The 18,436-nt window shown below is 37.1% G+C and overlaps 1 protein-coding gene across 1 annotated transcript in view; it reads right to left on the reverse strand.

Annotated features, from left to right (window-relative positions):
* Positions 1 to 2,463: 2,463 nt before the first annotated feature.
* LOC149076164 (uncharacterized) overlaps positions 2,464 to 18,436 on the reverse strand; it is a 103,854-nt gene continuing 87,881 nt past the window's right edge. The window contains exon 3 of the mRNA XM_089242191.1: positions 2,464 to 2,556. Coding sequence (XP_089098317.1) covers positions 2,464 to 2,556 — 93 coding nt within the window. The remainder of the gene's footprint in view (positions 2,557 to 18,436) is intronic.

An 18,436-nucleotide genomic window follows, 5' to 3' on the forward strand; every position in this document is an offset into this window, starting at 1 on the left:
ATAGTCATTTGTACATTATATAACTGACATTTCAATTCTTCTCAAAGTTAAACTGTTGATTCAATCAATTACGTACGATTCTGGGATTTCAATACGTTCGAAATAAATAAAACACAGTACATAATTCAAGCACGTAACAGTTGATTACGCGGAAAATACAATAATCATAACCGGTTCGTTTTTTTAAAGATCCAAACCTAAGAACTGAATGATCCTCTTTTATACCGTTACGTACAATGAGAAAATCACTTTTGATTAATCGATTTTGAAGAAAAAAAAGATCGAATAAAATAATTACGGCCGCCGCTTATCTATGAGAAGTGTTATCTCAACGGGAACATATTTTAACGAGATCTCAAAATGGCGGGGGGAGAGAGAGAGAGAGAGAAAGGTGAATCACGAACAATGAAAGGATGGATGGCCACGTACTTTGACTCGTTCTGGAGAGTTTTTCTTGTTTCCAGTCAGTCTTTCTTTCTTTCTTAATTTTCCAATGGCCGTTAATTATGTTGAAAGAGTCTCGAGGGAGAAAAGAAAGAGGATTAACCAACACAGAAGTCATCAAGTGGCTAAAACTACAATAGTTCTTCTTTTCTCTCTTTGAGTTGATCTCTTTAAGGGGGTTAAATAAACAATAGCCCCCCCCCCCCAACATCTCTTCTTTGCTCTTTCTTGACTCTTCCCATTATTGATTACTATTTATAGCCTCTTGTTGCAAACACACGTTAAAACCGTTGCACATAACTTGTTAGTAGAGTTGCGGTGTCGTGTACGCAACCGCAAATTGTTTTAACAATCGTACGTCATTCAGGCTTAATGAGAACATTAGTGAGAGATTTGGAAAAAAAAACCGAAAAGAAGAAAATAAGATACATTGTATCGTTTGTGCCGAAGAACTATGCGGACTTTGTTTGGTTGATGGCCATTTTGAATATTTCTTCTCCCGGTATGGATAATAAAAGAGAATTTTTAGGACTTAAATCCTCGTTATGAGGCATTTCTGTTTTTATGTTCGCTTTGTTTTCGGAAATAATGAGAGTATGGGCCGATACATAGTTTCTGTTGGAGAAATGGAAACGAGAGAGAACTGGTTACACAAAATATCATTCAAAACTCATTCGTGACTTCTCGAGCAATGATTCGAGCAACTATAAATTCTCGAGTAGATATCTGAGTGATAATTAGTCCTCAAAACGAGGTCAAAGCAACAACGAATTTTTTAAAGAATGTTTCAAGCAACACTGACTTTCATATGACTTCATATATTATGGACATCTTTTTATCAGCCACCTCGTTGGGCATTCTGCCTGTTGTATTGTTGTATAAAAATGATACGAAATATTGTACGTTCTGCTGAACAATGCTAAAACTTAATGTAAATAATTAATGAATTTTAGAAACATTTTCAGGAAAACACAATGACTTCTCGAACAAAGCTCCAAGCAACATTCATATCTTACTAATTGCTCTAGCTAACAGTGATACTAACGCACAGACAATGGTTAAAAGTAAGTTTAAAACTAGTTTAATGTTTCAAAATCAAATCTCTATAACGTTTCAAATTCCGATCTCCATAATGTTTTAATAAAATTGTGAAGACATCAATGTAAAAACGACTTCTCGAAAAATTCCCAAAGCAACAATGTTTTGGGAAACGAATACCAAATTGTTACAAATTGCTCAGAGCAACGCTGACTTCTCAAATAATGCTAGAAAATGCTATGACAAGTAATATTCCGAAAAATAATTTCACCGTTAATAATAATTTCTCATTAACAATAACGATTAAATTACTTTTTTCTGTTTATTGAAACAATGACTATTTAACAATACTCTGAGCAACAATTATTTCTCAGATATTGGTTTCTCCAAAGATAATACTCATCAATCAATGATCTGATCAACAACATTTATACACACACAGTTTTGTCAACCAGACATCCCAGTAATAATGACTTCTCAAAAAGTGCTGCAAACGAAGAAAACTTCTTAAAGAATGTTTGGAGCAACACTGATTCGATCAATGCTACGCATAACAATGCCACATGTAACAGTAATTTAGGAATCAACGCTAAGCGTAACGACACCTTCTAAAATAATGTTACGCGTAACAATACCTTGTGAAACAATGCTACGAATAACAATACCTTGTGAAAAAATGCTACGCGTAACAATGATTTGGAAAATAATGATACAATTAATGAATAATTAATAAATTATTTCAGAGAAAACGTTCAGTGAAAACATGATTTCGCAAACAAAACTAAAAGCCATAATTATTTCTCAAACAATACAACATGAAATAATGATTTCTCAAACAATGCTACACGCAATAATGATTTATGAAAAAATGATCTGTACAATAATAATTTCTCAAACAATACCAGGAGCAATAATGATTTTTTAACAATAATCAGAAGCAATAATGATTTTTTAACAATAATCAGAAGCAATAATGATTTCTCAAACAGTAACCTCTTCCTCGGAATTAGGACAGGGTCCACCGCTCTGTTTCAAGGAAGAGCTATAAGCCGGTGGTCGAAGACCCGGGCCATGCTGGAAAAAACAATAATCAGAAGCAATAATGACTCAAAAAATGGGACACAAAGAAATGAAAAACCATACGTTCTATGTCAGAACTTTAGTTGGTAATTAAATTTTGAAAACAAAATTTAACTTGATGATTAAAAATCCTAGAAGTCGATTAAAGAAAACTATGCTTTCAAATCATGTTTAGAATAAATTTTATGCAACCTGCAATTGAATTTTTCGGGTGGTCGAGATTAATTAGAATGGAACTAATTTCACAAAAGTAATTAAAGCAAATTAAATTAATTAAAAACGAGTTAAATTGATGATAAGATTTAAATCGATTTCGTTGGCTGATGCATTTTTTGCTTTTCCTACTCTGTAGTTACCAGGAGGAAACGAAGGGAATATCGATTATTGGGGCATTTTACTGTGCAAAATGCTTTTTACTTCGAGTACGCACTGAAAAGAGGATGAAGAGAAATTTTTGGTTGTTGGAAAAAGTTGGAAACCATTTCAACCTAAAATATGCATGAACTATACTCAGGGTGAACAATTTTTCAAAATGGAAATACGATAGATTGTGTCGAGAGAAAATTTACCAAATTTTAGATCCTAGACTAGTTAATATAGTTTGGTTTTTTCTTATTGAATTTTCCATAAATTGCAACCTAAATTCGTAATCGAAATTCATTTTTGATCCAAATGAAGTCATATAAAACAGAGGAAATTCTGGAAAGAGGATGAGGTAAGTGTTGGTCACCCCTTTCAGAAGTTCTTAAATATTTGTGTTCCATGCATAGCGGCAACTAGACGATTGAGTAGACGGGGCATGCAGGAGATTTGGCAACCCCGAATGTAATGTTAAAGGAAAGGTGTGTTAAAGAGTGAGATTTACGCCCCTTCTGGTCCAGCTCTCGAAACACTCTCCCTCCTCCCTACTTGAGGGTCTGGTTCTTCTTTTCTGCCGATAGGGCGAAAGTAAGGGATCTCTTTGCATATAATATTAACGCCATGGAGACCACTTTACAAAATAATACAGGGTATCCCATAAATTCACAAGTAGTTAAAAAAACTCATAAGAATTCAAGGAATTGATATATTTACACGCGGTTTTCGAAAAACTTGTCCTCACGAAGCGGGATTTTTTTGGTACAGAAAAAAAATAATTACCTCAAGTTTCAATACAGCTGTTAATCGTACACCCTGAATTTTATAGGACTCTTGATTTGCCAATTTCCAGTGATTTGCTTTGGCCAACGTCTTCTATCGCCAAAAGTTCGAAGATCTTGTGAAATCTCACCTGGTGCTAGTACACCCCTGACTTAAATACTCTGGCAGACCCCTGATTGCCCTAATTGTTATTCAAAAGAATCTGGAGTACAAAAATGACTGAAATAAAAGTTAATTCGAAACGTACAGATCTTTTGAATATACCAAAGATGGTTTGTGAACAGGTACGCTGCGCCATCTGTTGTCGACGATGGATACTATATTTTCGATGCTCTACACGGAAAACGTTATTTCCGCTCTAGACTACAATCTTCTATATTCTTCGTGTTTTTCTTGTCGAAGGGAGGGGTCATTCATGGGTAGCTCGAGGGAAAATTTTCACCCTAGCCATCTTTATGGCTTTAGAAGGTTGCTGTGAAATGAACCAGGTAAAACTCGCAGATACTCGCAATATTACGCCAAAAATTACAATTTTCTTCGCAAGTTATACCATGCAGTACATTCACAGTTGAAATATTGCGGATATTTTTTTGAAAAATCATTTTACAATTATTATTTTTTTCTTAACCTGATTTGACATCCATTTCGCAATGGCATGGATGGCACAGCCCAGCCGTACAGCCACCCCCTGAGTTCTTCAACAGTTTTCGACTCTTGTCGAGTATGGACACTGTATATGGATAGAAAAATAGAAGAACGACATTTTTTTATATTAAACTCTAACATGTGCTTGAAATCAGACCAGCACAATAGGACTTCTCCTATGCGACATGAATCATATGATTGTGTCGGATTACTAATTAAGACCTCGTGTGAGCAGTAGAGTCCACTTTCTCGTTCGATGTCCATTATATAAGACTAAGACAATTAAAGTCCTATCCAGTATCACGCTATCTGTAATAAGTGAGAGAATCGGGGCAGTCAGTCTCAATGAACTCGGTAGCCCCCGGAGAAAGAAGGGGCCCGTGAAACCGAGCATCTAATTAACTTCCACCAAAACGTCTTTCTGCAATAAACACTGAGTCGAATTTTAATAATGAAATAAAATACTGAAGTAAAATTAATTTAATGAAAAAACGAAACGAATGAAGTTATTCAATGATATGGTCTTTTGGCTCGGAGCACACCCGTTAAGATGTCAAAAAAAATCATACGAAGATTTCTAACTAGTTATTTGCCGTTAATCATTTTTGTCGCACTACGGTACGGTCACTTTCTGCATGCGAAGGGAAATTAGACCGGAACCTACAATACATTGCTGATTCCGAACTTCAACGTTCGAGATTTTGCCTTTTTTATTCGCCGAGAGGGTGGTGCGCCCAATGACGAAACTAGTGGGGAGCAGGCGGGTAAGGCGCCACGGGCGCCACACAGAGCAGAGGAGACATAAATTTCCACCTTTAATCTATCTTTCAACATTACAATCGGGCGCCAAAACATATGCTGACCAAGCATCTAGTTGCGACCCTGGGTGTACCAACCTCTTTGTATGGCAAATATCTGCGATAGTAATTTTTTCTCTGCGGTCATATTATCGCAGTTTCTGTTGTACCTCCATGGTAGGAAAGTTTCTGACAAGAACGAATCTGGTATTGAACTCGCAAAAGCTTCAAACATCCTCTGGAACATTAGGGAAATATCTTATCGACCTGGGCTACCATGTCCGATTTCTAACTGTCGATCGGTGAAACTTCCTCAAGGATGCTGCTGCATCCAAAGTTGTACTATTTTTATTAGTGTTGAATAAAAATACTGATAATGGAGAAATATTAATTTTTTTATGGATTCTGGTGAATATCAGAGGTTCCGCGCGAACCAAAACGTTGGAAACCTCTGGGATAGAGCACGCATTTCACTCACCTCTGATCGAAGATAACTACTTGTACAACCGGGATTAACCTTCCATATCGAAATGACACCCAAGTTTACTTTAGAGACTTCATGTAGACTGAAGTATCCAAATAATGTTCATTCTTCTGTATGGCCAGTAGCTCACCGTTGACAGCGCAGACCATAACACGGCAAACACACATACACACAACCAAGGAAACAAATTCGTTTGAAACCTACGAGAAGAAGCAAGGAAAACGGGGGGATCAGCTGCCCATATACGAAGGATATATGATCCAATTTTTTCTCCTTTATTTCCAGCTCTATATTTTCTCCGAGCGGCAGCAGTTGTGTGAAAAAATAATGCTAGTTCTTTGAAGAATATCAATACCTTAGGTGTATATATGGAGAATATACACAGGATGTCCGTGGGGACATCGAGCCAACGGGAGCTACTAGCTACGTAGAGATGATTCTGTATAGTCTTAAGACGGTGTATATGCTCTCCGTAAAGACGGTAGAAATTGAAAAGAATGTTCCGAAAGGAGAAAAATAAAAGTAAGAAAGCAGCAAGCGGCGCACGTGGGACCATAGGAATGTACATGGGCAAACGCTTGCAGATCCCCTCACCCGATATCGAATTTCTCTTCTCACTTGATCCATATTTGATCAACGTGAAGAGGTACATTTATATATATACAGTATGTACTATTTTTTTTTTTATTCCTTATATGTATAATATTTACGTGCAGTTGTTTCCAATTACGTTCAATATGGAAGAGGCTCACAGAAAGAGAAGTAGAGTATTTTCGAAAAAGGGAAGAGTCTCTCTTAACAGAATAAAAGTCGTAAGAAACATCGGTGTTGTGCCGCTTTCGGCAAAATGCTCCTTTTATTACAAGAAATGACTGTTTTTTTAATAAACATGTCCAAGAATAAATATTGAAAATATCAAAAAAATTCACGTGAACATTGAGTTTGGTATCATAGTTTATTTATGTTTCGAGTGCAAGTGGTATCTACAGCAGGTTGGAGTGGTGTCTAGATTTTATTGAGAGGAAATATTATTTGACACATGATCTCAAAATTTCTTATAGTTAAGAAGTCTCATTAAATTATTTATTTATATATTGTTTGGCAATTTACAGGTGCTCGATAGGTGTGGCCTTTGAATGATTCTCAGACATAGATTATCAACGTGACCAATCGCAAATTAGAAGAACTCACGAATGACGCAATGGAAATAGGATACGCACCGTTCTGTTAGTAGATGAAATTCCGAGCCGGTCTCCTATTTGAAAAAAATAAAGTCTCTCCCAGCAGAGAGTAGGCTAACCTCCAACCAACCAATTAAAGTGAAAGCCTTTCCATCTTTAATTCAGAATATGGAAGACAAATGGCAACACGAACACCAAACAAGAGCAACTCGACAAGGGCCACGCATACACTCAGAACACACATTCCGGCATGAAACAGTTCGTTAGAAATTCCGCTGAGGAATTTCATGGGAAGTGTATGAGGTGTGCGGTTCAGCAGTAGTAGTAGTAGTTTTAAATCTAACATCAGAACCATAAGAAACTCAACATCAAAATGTATTGCGGAGGTTCATAAGTATATCGGTGCATGGAAAACCGCAAGTGTTCTGCCAAATAAAATATTGTTTTCCCACCTAGAAAAGAGCAAAATACATAAACAGGGAGTTTTATGTACCATTCTCTATCATTAATACATGTGATAAATAATGAATTAATACATGATAAATACATACTCGGTACATCCTCTAAGGAAGTACCGAGTCTATAGACTTCCATAAGCTTCCCTGTTGGATGCTGCTCCGTACTTGTTGGATGAAGAAGATAAGAAATTGCTTGTATGCTATAGTTTAGTGTGTGAGAGCAAGTGTATAAGAGTTGTGTCAATAAATTACAGCCTAAGCTATACTAAGAGAGTCAGTACATATTATATCCATTGAAAGGAACGTAATAATCAAGAAAATTATTTTTATCTTAAATTACTGTATTTTAAATACAAATTGTGTCATTAATCCGTAAATATTGTAGTTTAAAAAATTGAGAGAAAATTTATTTAAATGCAATTTCTCTGAAGGAAAAAAAAAATTCCAAGTAATAAAATTTTTGGTGCAGAAAAATAAATGTTAGTTTCAATTTTTGTTGATAGAATACGCTGCACAAAAAAATAATCACTGGAAATATGCAAATCAGAGTCCTATGAAACGCAACAGGTAGGACTAACTGCTCACTTCTGAATTTTTTCTGTTGCTGGCACTCATTAGGTTTCTATTGCGATGTCGCGACATTGGTGGATAAAGAACTATGGTGAAGTTGTTTTACCGCAGCCATGAACCGCCGGCTGAAGTTTTCCGAACGTTTCGGACGCAGGAGAGATTGAAGAAAAGTTTAGGTCCAATCACTTCTACCGGACTTTCGTGCAGCGCTTTCTGTCGAAAATATTTTAACCAAATTTTCTTCTGTACCGAAAAAAAAAAAAGAAAACCTTCGTGAGAATAACTTTTTCGCGAACTTCTTTCAAATATGCTCATTCATTTAACTTTTATGAATTTTTAAACTAATCACGATTTTATTTGACACCTTGTATATGTTTCCTCATAATTCCCATTTTTTTCGGGAGGGAAATTGCTTCTATCCCTTGTTAGTTTGTTTTATACATTGTCGCGTCGCTCCACCGGGTCACTCGTCGAACCTCTGTCACCAGATTCGTCCCGTCACGCGGATCCCTCCCGGTTTCTTCACCGAGGACTTGAAGATGGGTAGACTCTCTCAGGAACGAGGATTCGAGAACAAATGATCGCCTTTATTTACATGAACTAGAAGTACTGCTAAAACTGGAGCAGATTTCCAATGTACTTCTTTCCTTCTAATTCTACTGTCAAAGTTAATTTAGAATCTCGTTCTTCTATTCTAACGATCGCATGCCACGCGTACCGTGCATACGTTCACTCTTCAAATTCTACCCTCCGTAACAATATGTTAACAATATGTAACACTCCATGGGCAATTTTTCGTGCCGTGTTTTGAACAGCTACCTCGGTGGGCATTTTGCCTGTTGTGGTTTTCTAATTTATATTTGTGGAAAGCAGTGGTTACATCAAATTTAAATTTCTTCCTGGAAAGGTAAGGCGGGTATGCACTTACGGTGAACTGTTTTAGTTTCTCTTTTCTCGAAGTTATTTTTTCTTCTCCTGACTGAGGCAGATATGCCAAGAAATACGATATTTTAGAATTTCTTCAAACTTGGGATCAAAAAAAAGTCAGCCTATAAACATCCAAGATAGCGTGCGAATCAACGCCCGGAGCAGCAAATGCTGAAGTTTATAAAAATGGGGGAGAGAAATAGTAAAACCTGATGTTTTCCAGAGAACCATTCAAATATCGATTTGTTATTTACACACACTACTGGGGAGAAAAAGAAGGGAACAATACTCTTAATGCACTACCAGATTTTCTTGCTCGGTCAATCTGCTTTTCATGAGGCCATTTATCATTTTTTCCCTAATTTTAGACGGAAAGAGGGAAAAAAAGGAGTCTCGAGACAGCAACCAAACTTCTCAGTGATGGATTTCGTGAATTCTATTTCTTCTCCTTCTTTCCTTCAAGATATATCAGGAATTCACTTCGATTCAGTAATGCAAATGATCTGATGGAATGGGAGGATGAAGAATTGCATCGCACAGAACCTTAAAAGGTATTAAAAAACAACGATGAGAGTGAGTAAAGAGTCTGTGCGAGATGCACCGTTCTTATAACGTCAATATAATCTCTTTGGTATGATAAATGGATGCTCATAATTGTTTCTCTCACTTTCCGATTTGAATTTTTTAAAAAAAGACCTTAACTTTGTTTCGCCATTTTTGGCTTAAAATTATCGTTCCCGACGGTGTGCTTGCTTGTGATTTTCAGTTGTTTTTCCTTCAAGCATTTAGTTAAGGGAGGGGGGGGGGGTGCACAACCTCCGGCCAGCGGGCTAAATGGGCCCCGTCAAGTAGTTTCATCCCGCCTGATAAAGCAATTCCGGTAAAACTACACAAAACATAATGACGTATGCTGACCATATTTATACGACATATCGCCAGAAAAGTTTGAAGGCAAGTAAAAATGCCAATTACAGCTAAAAGAATTGTTGATGACAAGCAAATTCACCGATTACAGCCAAAAAAATCTTGAAACCAAGTGAAAATGTCAATTACAGCTAAAAGAATTGTCAAAGGCGAGTAAAGTTTCCAATTACAGCAAAAATTATCAAAGGTAAATGAAGTCACCAGTTACAGCCGAAAAAATTATTAATGGCAAGTTAAGGTGCAAATTATAGTAAAAAATTGTCAAAGGCAAGTAAAGTCGCCAATTACTGACAAAGATTTGTCAAGGGCAAGTAAAGTCGCCAATTACTGACAAAGATTTGTCAAGGGCAAGTAAAGTCGCCAATTACTGCCAAAGAATTGTCAAAGGCAAGTAAGTTGTGTGTTAGTTTTTTTTTTCTGATAATTTATCTTATTTTGGGTTTGCGTATTTTAGTTATATTTGGCATATATATTTTTATGGGTTTCTCTTTCTAGCCACTTTGTTGGGAATTTTGTCTGTTGTGGCCTTTGTATAAGGATTCCAATAACAGCTACAACGATTGTTAAAGGGGAGTGAAATTGCCAGTTACAGCCGAAAAAAATTATCAAAGGAAAGTAAATTTGCCAACTATCGCGAAAATTGCTGAAAAATAACGGGTTATTTTATAAAAAAGTTGGGACGGCCAACTTACGAACTATACGAATATCCTGTAAAATACGGGTGGTATGATCACACCATAGACATTAAGACCATAGATTAACTATTGGTTATATTATATCTATGGATCACCCCATGGTGAACACAAGGTGGGGGGGGGGGCTAACAGGGCTCTGGCCCTGGGACTCTATGTGTGTGTGTGTGCAATCACCATCATTCTTTTGTTATGCTTTCAATTCACCATAGAAGAGCTCGTGAGAAGTCCAGCTTCGGGACCCGCCAAAGATCACAACCTAGACAACTTCTCCAGTGTGTGGGGACCAGTATCTCGGCAACGGGATAAGGCCGGTGGCAGAGTCCTGGTGTTCATTCATTCATTATGTAAGGGGGGCATACCTTTATATAGGCCTACGTAACGGCCTAAAATCGGCCAGTTCATGAATTGGACAATCTCGTTATAAATAAACCCGCCAATGTCCGAATTACGGATTTTGACTACCCACTTCGTGAAGTGACTGGATATTCCTAGCCCAAATCCGAAAAGAAAAGGCATGATGTGCGGGGTCATCACTAATATAATCGCCTAGTATTTATATCTATTTCTGAACAGTAAGCGTAAGATTTTAGTGTACTTAAAAATGGATGAGCTTAAGTAGACGAAAGTGGTTCAATGTTTTAAGCGAATAATACGATTCACGAGACTCATGAGAACAACGAAGAAAAGGGCCTACAGGGGGGATTCCTTTAAGGAGAAACAGAGCAAAACCTAAGACACACACACAAAAAAAAAAGTAAATAAAATAACAACACAAAATAACGTAACGGGCATAAAACTCCCTAAAAATAAAAAATACGGAATAAAGAAATACTTTCTGCCCAAGCCCTGACTTTTAAAGCCATCAATTACTTTAACCTCTCAAAGGAGAATTCCAAGGAACACGGATATATACGGAAGAAACTGCCCCTGACATACACACACACAACACAACACATAGGAGCGGGCTGGCGCGCGCGCGCATGGACAAAAAAAGGCACACGCTTATTCCTACCACCCGCCATCAATATTTCATTGAATAGAAAAGGATAAGAAGAAGGAAGTGAGCCTGAATTTTCGCATTCCCTTCCACCGGAAGGAAAGGTGGAAGCAAGGGGGAAAAAAAAAAATTGCTCAAGGAAGAATTACATTATTTCCCTGGGTTGGAACTCGTAAGTTGCATCCAATAAAAGCGAGTTTAATGTTGCTTGATAGAAACCACCAGGAATTCCATACAAGTCTGGCAAGTAGTTGGACAGGGGTTATTAATCTAATCACACCCCACCCCCCTCACCACTCCACCCTACTTATTTTACTTCATTCCTGTAAAATAACATCGGGGTAAAAAAAGAAGTGTGAGAAGCACGTGATTAATTTTGGAGGTTTTTTTAATCAAAGATGTCCAAGTTTTCATTATTTCGACGCGAGTGTGTGGACCAGTGGTTCTCAAACTCGGTTCGTATGGCCCTTTTGTGGTTTTGGGATATTCTAAAGGTGGAAATCGGGTGGAAGGGGGGCCACATACAGCTGCGAAAACAATTCTACCGTGGAGAAATAAAGCTTTGTAATGAAATGTGATAGGGGGGGGGGGGAATGTGAATGATTTCAAAATCCTGCCCATACGATCTGGACCATCTTAATGCATGGGTCTCTATGGGCATTACACGGGGGGGGGGGGGTAATATACCCATAGGAAGCCTACATGCTGAGATCTCGTACTATAATGTACATATGTAAATTGTAAACTGTTACTTCCAGCTAAACAGAGGGAGAAGGGGTAAGCAGAACACCACTTTGCCCAGGGATCTATGATGTTGAGATGAACCTTTACAAGAACTAAGCTCACTCAGTTCTATCCCTGTATGTGCTCGGATCCAGAGTTATATGTTTAAGGAGCGGGGTTCCTTTGGATCGTCCTACATTTTACAGGGGAGACCAATTTTTTTTCCATGTTTATTCGGCTTTCAAGAGAGTTGATCATCCTTCTTTTAGTTCTGTGCCTGATCGAGGGTTCCAAAAGATTGCCCTTATTTATAAAATTTTTATTCATTATAAATTTAGTGTTTTGACTGAATTAACTCTAGTAATATTTGGATTTAATTCAGTCAAACTACCATGTATGGTAGGTACCATCTACTACCATACATGGTAGTAGTTCTACTATTTACACCGAGACGACACCATCAAAAATATTGGCGCTTTTCTCTGAACACAATTTAGCTATAATATTTAATCAAAATTTACATATGGGTATGAAATCTATATCCCGCCATAAATTTATCTATGGATAGCGAAAAAAAATATTTCAAGTAATTGGAATATTGGAAATTGGAAAAGGCAAGTAAGGCGCAATGCTTGACAAAAATTAACGATGCTTGCCAAGTATTAGTGAATGTACCGGTTTCGTCTGATAGATATATAGTCACCGTAGTTTCAGGATGTATATAAGGAGTTCTTAACTCGTAACCCGAAGTCGGGTCACAGTAGCTTCCAAGAAGCGTCGTACATATTCACTTACTGTTACAAATCCACTGGTTTTACTAATTTCTAAAAAAAAAGAAGAAATACCCATTCAAGTTAATAAGCATTAACATTAAAACAGTCTCATGGTAACTGGCGAAATTGATCGTTTCTTGGTTTTCGACAAAGTAAAGGTTCAAGATGGAAACCATAGGGGTATACAAAGTGTTACGCATAGGGGTATACGCGTAAACCAACGATTGATGTTATGGACAGCAAAATTGTTTATATATTCCACATTTTGCGTCATCCAGACATTTTCAGCTTTCGATTGCAATGCCATCATTGAAGCGTGAGTAGATAAAGGTGCTATTTAAGCACTTTGGCCATACTCAGTATTTTATTTTATTTAACTTAGACTCAATGTACGTAGATCCATTTGCTGCTTCATAGTGTCCATACAGCAATATCGTTCATTGCACACAAAAGGACCTTAAAGTAATTTTGAAGATTTTGACATTGTGCTTTCAAAGTGATAAATTAATTAGCAGTTCATTTGAATGGTTAGTTTAACGACTAAATTTCAGAAATCTACCGAGTAAATTAACTTCAATTGTGGGAATCTTCCTGATAAAATATCGAGTTCATTAAACGAGTTCCATGGGATTCATTCATTAAATTCCGAATAGTTATCGCCCGTTATATCTCCAGAGAGAGAGACGCACACACGTACAAACATCCGCGAAATGCATCATCAATACGGTCTGAGATGAACACACTGCCATATTGCTAGACATCCGACTCGTACGGTTCAAAATATATTTGCATAAACAAGCTTCAATACAGCGATACCGCGAACAATAACGCTCTATCCAGATAACTTGGAAGTTGACTGTATACATACCTACTTGTACATGTTATGGAAAAATCTCACTGATATTTGAGAGCCGACTAGTTCAATAATCCATCGGGAATCACTTGTACTCTTCTCGGTTTACATAACTAATTCACTTAGGCTCCTAAAAATATCTCTATCTTTCATTCTCAGCCTACGTTTCTCAGAATAATTTGAATTGCAAATGTGAGAGGACAAACATGGAACGTAACATGTTGTTTGGATGCAGTTCAATTCTTTCGTTCGCAAAATACCGACAGAACTCGCGGTTTAATAAATATAACTATCGAAGAACTAGTTCTGGTTCTGTCGCTGGAAGGTATCCTCCCAGCCAAGGCATTCATTAATTAGATGCCGTGCGGTATGCGTAATTTATTTTTAGATGGAAACCCGACACAATAGATATGCGTTTCGCGCCGCACAACAAGAATCGTGAACACCGTCGAGAGAGAGAGATTATTTAAATGTTAATCATTTCTGTTTGTTTATTATGGATTTATTATTGAAAAAGATCGAGAGATTGCTACGAAGGTGTCGATGACATCTGCTTTTAATGGAGTCAGCTTTAGGGAAATCAAGGGATCTTTTTTGAAATATTGTAGGTGCTGTTGGTTCGATATTTTGTTATGTACGTCATATTATGTTATTTCAAGTTTATTTGTCATCTTTATACAAATAAGATGTCCCACTTTTTTTGTGTTGCTCTAAGACAGTTGTATTCGTAGAATTTTAGCAGTTACGAAAATATTCTTTTAAAATTTTTGAAAAAATTAAATAACTTAATTTTTTTGAGAATCACTATTCCTTATCCGTTGTTGCACATTCCGAAAAAAAGTGAAACAATTTAAAAAATTCATTATGCCGTTAGGAAGAAATATTATGTTGTAGTATACCAAAGGTCACACATTATTAAAAGTCATTGCATCTCATTGTAATCCATGGCATTCTCGAAATAAATCATTTTTTAAATTTATTGTCATATCATTGTTGAAATTTATTGTCATATCATTATTGAAATTTATTGTCATATCATTGTTGAAATTTATTGTCATATCATTGTTGAAATTTATTGTCATATCATTGTTGAAATTTATTGTCATATCATTGTTGAAATTTATTGTTGTGACATTCTTGAAATTTATTGTGACATTCTTGAAATTTAATGTCATTGCAATCCTTAAATTTATCGTCATGGAATTCTTGAAAATTCACCCTACAAAGTATTCCTAATCACTCAATGGTTAGGGAACTAGCTTCTCACTGTGCAGGTCTGGGTTCGAGTCCCAGTTCGGGCATGGATGTCTACTAACACTAACAAATTATCTGGACGGATCATGCTGATCCGTTGGGAATACGTGAAGATCACGCTGAAAGAAAAAATACTTTTATCACCCTTGAAAATTCATCGTCATAGCAATATTGAGATCCATCATATTGCAGTCATAATTTTAGCATACTTTAAAACTCATCGTCATAGCATTCTTGAGATAAATCGTCTTGGCATTTTTGAAATTCATCGTTTCGGCATTTTCTAAATCCACCGTCTCATCATTGGTGAAACGTATTGTTGTAATACGATTGAAAAGTTTGTCTTATCTCCGGAAATGTATTGTTATAGCATTGTTGAAAGCGCATTGTTATATAGTTGACAGTCAAGATTTTCAAAAATACGATATTGAATTATTCGGGAAAAACATTGTGACAAAATATTGCATACATTATAATAACGATCAATGAAGTGCGTGATTACCTAGAGTAATACAGTAAAAAGACATTCAGTTTAAAATTTAATTCGGAGCTCCTTCAATCGATAGATTCATTAATAATTCGGAGCTTCATTGTTTAAGCTAAGCTTATCAAACGTCGCTCTTTCTTTCTTATGGTTCCCACGTTAGGAACTCGAGATCTCATTTTAATAAATAATAAGCCTCGAATTTCAGATTCCGGCGAAGACTTGAACGAGACATGAATAAGAAGTGACGTAAAATGCCGCATCACTTCTTCTTCTTGCGAGAGTATATTTCGATATTACCGTCTATACTAACACTTGGCTGGAATAAATTTTGCAATATATTTTCGTTCCTTTTAGTTTTGGAGGGTAACGTTCTTCTTCCCCGTTTTCTGAGACAAGCTATGTTTTGATGTCATTTATCTATTCAAAAACACTAAAGATGGTGATATTGGCTCTTGATGAACCAGATAATAATGTATTTGTGGTTTCTGCAAATGATGTTTTCCCGTGACGGTCGGTTATGGTAGGTTAAGTAGGTTAAGTATGGTCGGTTAAGTAGTACATGTGGGAGGGATAGACTTCGGCAGTTACGGAAGGGACAGCCGCACTTAGCAGAAATGTGTTGGGGGGGGGGGCTTAAAACGGGACTAAAATATCGGGGTTATTATAATAACATATGGCTATCTCATTCCTTTGAAATCGATCTTGACACCTTGGTTTAGTGGGCGTGGTCTACGATCAGGTGCAGTTATGACATCACTGTTCTAATGCTTTTTAATTAAAGTGCTACCTTGAAATAACAGGGTAGCCGACGACAATTAACCGGTTCTGTCAGAACGATGACGTCAGCTGGTACCGACTCTGTAGCGTCATTACAGCCCGTATTACATCGAACTGCTAAAATATACTCTGGGATATATATCACTGGGATTATCTGGATATCTAGATTTTTAAGTTACCGGCAAATGAAGCAGTTATTAATGAAAAGTGGGTCCACCTTGTTCACCATGATGAAAAGCTGCCGCTTTCTCAGGAAGGCCATCCACTAATTTTTTCAATGTCTGAATTCGAATAGAGTGCTGTTCTGGCAAAAAACCTGAGACTAGTTAGGCAAAGATTTTGGCAGTTGTTGCCTGGGTTGCGTATAATGCCCCGGTTCATCCCAAAAAGGCGGAATAGAATTTACGTCATGTCTCTGAGCAGGTTAGTTCATTTTTTCAACACCCAAGATACCAGCTACGCTCGCCAAGATCAACATGGATCATGTCAAAACATGAACGGATCCTCGATAAGCACTTGTCACAATGTAGAGAGAACATTGTTGTTTAGTACCGCAATACGACGTTGTGGAAATTGTTTCACGCTACGTAACAAAGTCTTCGTAGACATCAGAATATCTTAGATCAGCAGGGATTTACAAACCACAAGAGGCGCGCCGCTTCAAGAAGACACCACTCTTTCCTGAAAACAACGAGAACAATGAATTTTCAAAGCAAATCAGTGATAAACACTTAATACACAATACCTTGATACAAATATGGCATGAAAGGGACTTTCGCAAATTTTCTAAAGCTCAGAGCAAACGTGAGTGAGTTTCTGAAAAATTTGGGTTGGCTAGTAAGGATTTTTTTTTTTTTTTTTGGAAGATCTTAAACGCGTTTGAGAGTTTTGGAAGCTCTTGAAAGACACTTGAGGCCTTAGGAAGTTCATGAAAGGCACTTGAGGCCTTGAGAAGTCCATGAAAGGCACTTGAGGCCTTAGGAAGTTCATGAAAGGCACTTGAGGCCTTGAGAAGTCCATGAAAGGCACTTGAGGCCTTAGGAAGTTCATGAAAGGCATTTGAGGATATTTAAATCCCACGTGTTATTTGCTTAAGGAATGCTCATGAAATGTGACTGAGGATTTTTAAAGGTCTTGAAAAGCGCTTGAGGATGTTAGAAACTTATGAAAAACACTGAAGTATTTTGAAAGCTCATGAAATGCAATTGAGGATCGGGGAATCTCGTGAAAGGCTCTTGACGTTTTTGAAATCTCGTGGACTACAACAAACAGTCTAAAACACTTGTCGAAGAAGCTTTATTGATTAAGCTGAAACATCTCGCTCGTCTTTTCGACGCGTCATTAGACATTAACCTTTTAAGGAAATTAAAATAATGCGAAGGGAATGTGCGACGAGTTTTTTACTCATACTTGAATTTGTCCAACATCATGTAGAAAACATTATTATTTAAAAAAAAAAATGTCGAAAGAAATAGAAATCCAGTGATCAAAGACATCTAAAGAGAATCGTCCTGGGCTCTGCAATGCACTCAGCACTCTAAAAAGCTGGTACAATTGATGCTAATTGCTGTGTCATCAGAGGCCCATCAACCGTCAAGAGGTGCCTGGGTTATGACCTTAGAGGAGGTACGGAAGACTTCTATATTTCTATGCTTCCTCCGTAATCAAGTATAAAGCACCCTGGGCTTTAACTTGGCTGTGAGTGTGACAAGAAGGCTAAATTTAACACTAAACATCTTTCATGAACCAATGATAGATGACGACATAAAATAAAGCATTGTCTACGAAGAAGCACACAGAAAGCGAAAATGTCGATCGATAAGTGAGTTGCTTACTCTCCCTTTTATGAAAAATATTGAGCAAATAATATTTTTATAAGCCACTCGATGGGAATTGCTGACGATAAATTCTTACTGACAGTCAATATCCAAGGGTACAACCTCCTCGATTTTGAAATCGTCGATATCACCTGCGAAGCCTACTTGTTCCCATCACAGTGATGGACATCGTTTTGGTGGAGCTGCCACGAACTGCCTGCCTACCACCGAAAATGTAAAATTGAACTTTATCATGGGTTACCGAAGTCTTAAGTATAAGGATAGATACACACTACGTTAGGGACGGGGAAGAGAAAACCAAACAGTCTCTCCATTTGCCACGACAAGATTGTGATCAATCATCCGGTACGG

This window comes from Pholcus phalangioides, unplaced genomic scaffold, assembly GCF_987345545.1.
Source record: "Pholcus phalangioides strain wild (caught in Gottingen) unplaced genomic scaffold, Ppha-v1.0 ptg000015l_1, whole genome shotgun sequence".
NCBI classification, from domain to species: Eukaryota; Metazoa; Arthropoda; class Arachnida; order Araneae; family Pholcidae; genus Pholcus; species Pholcus phalangioides.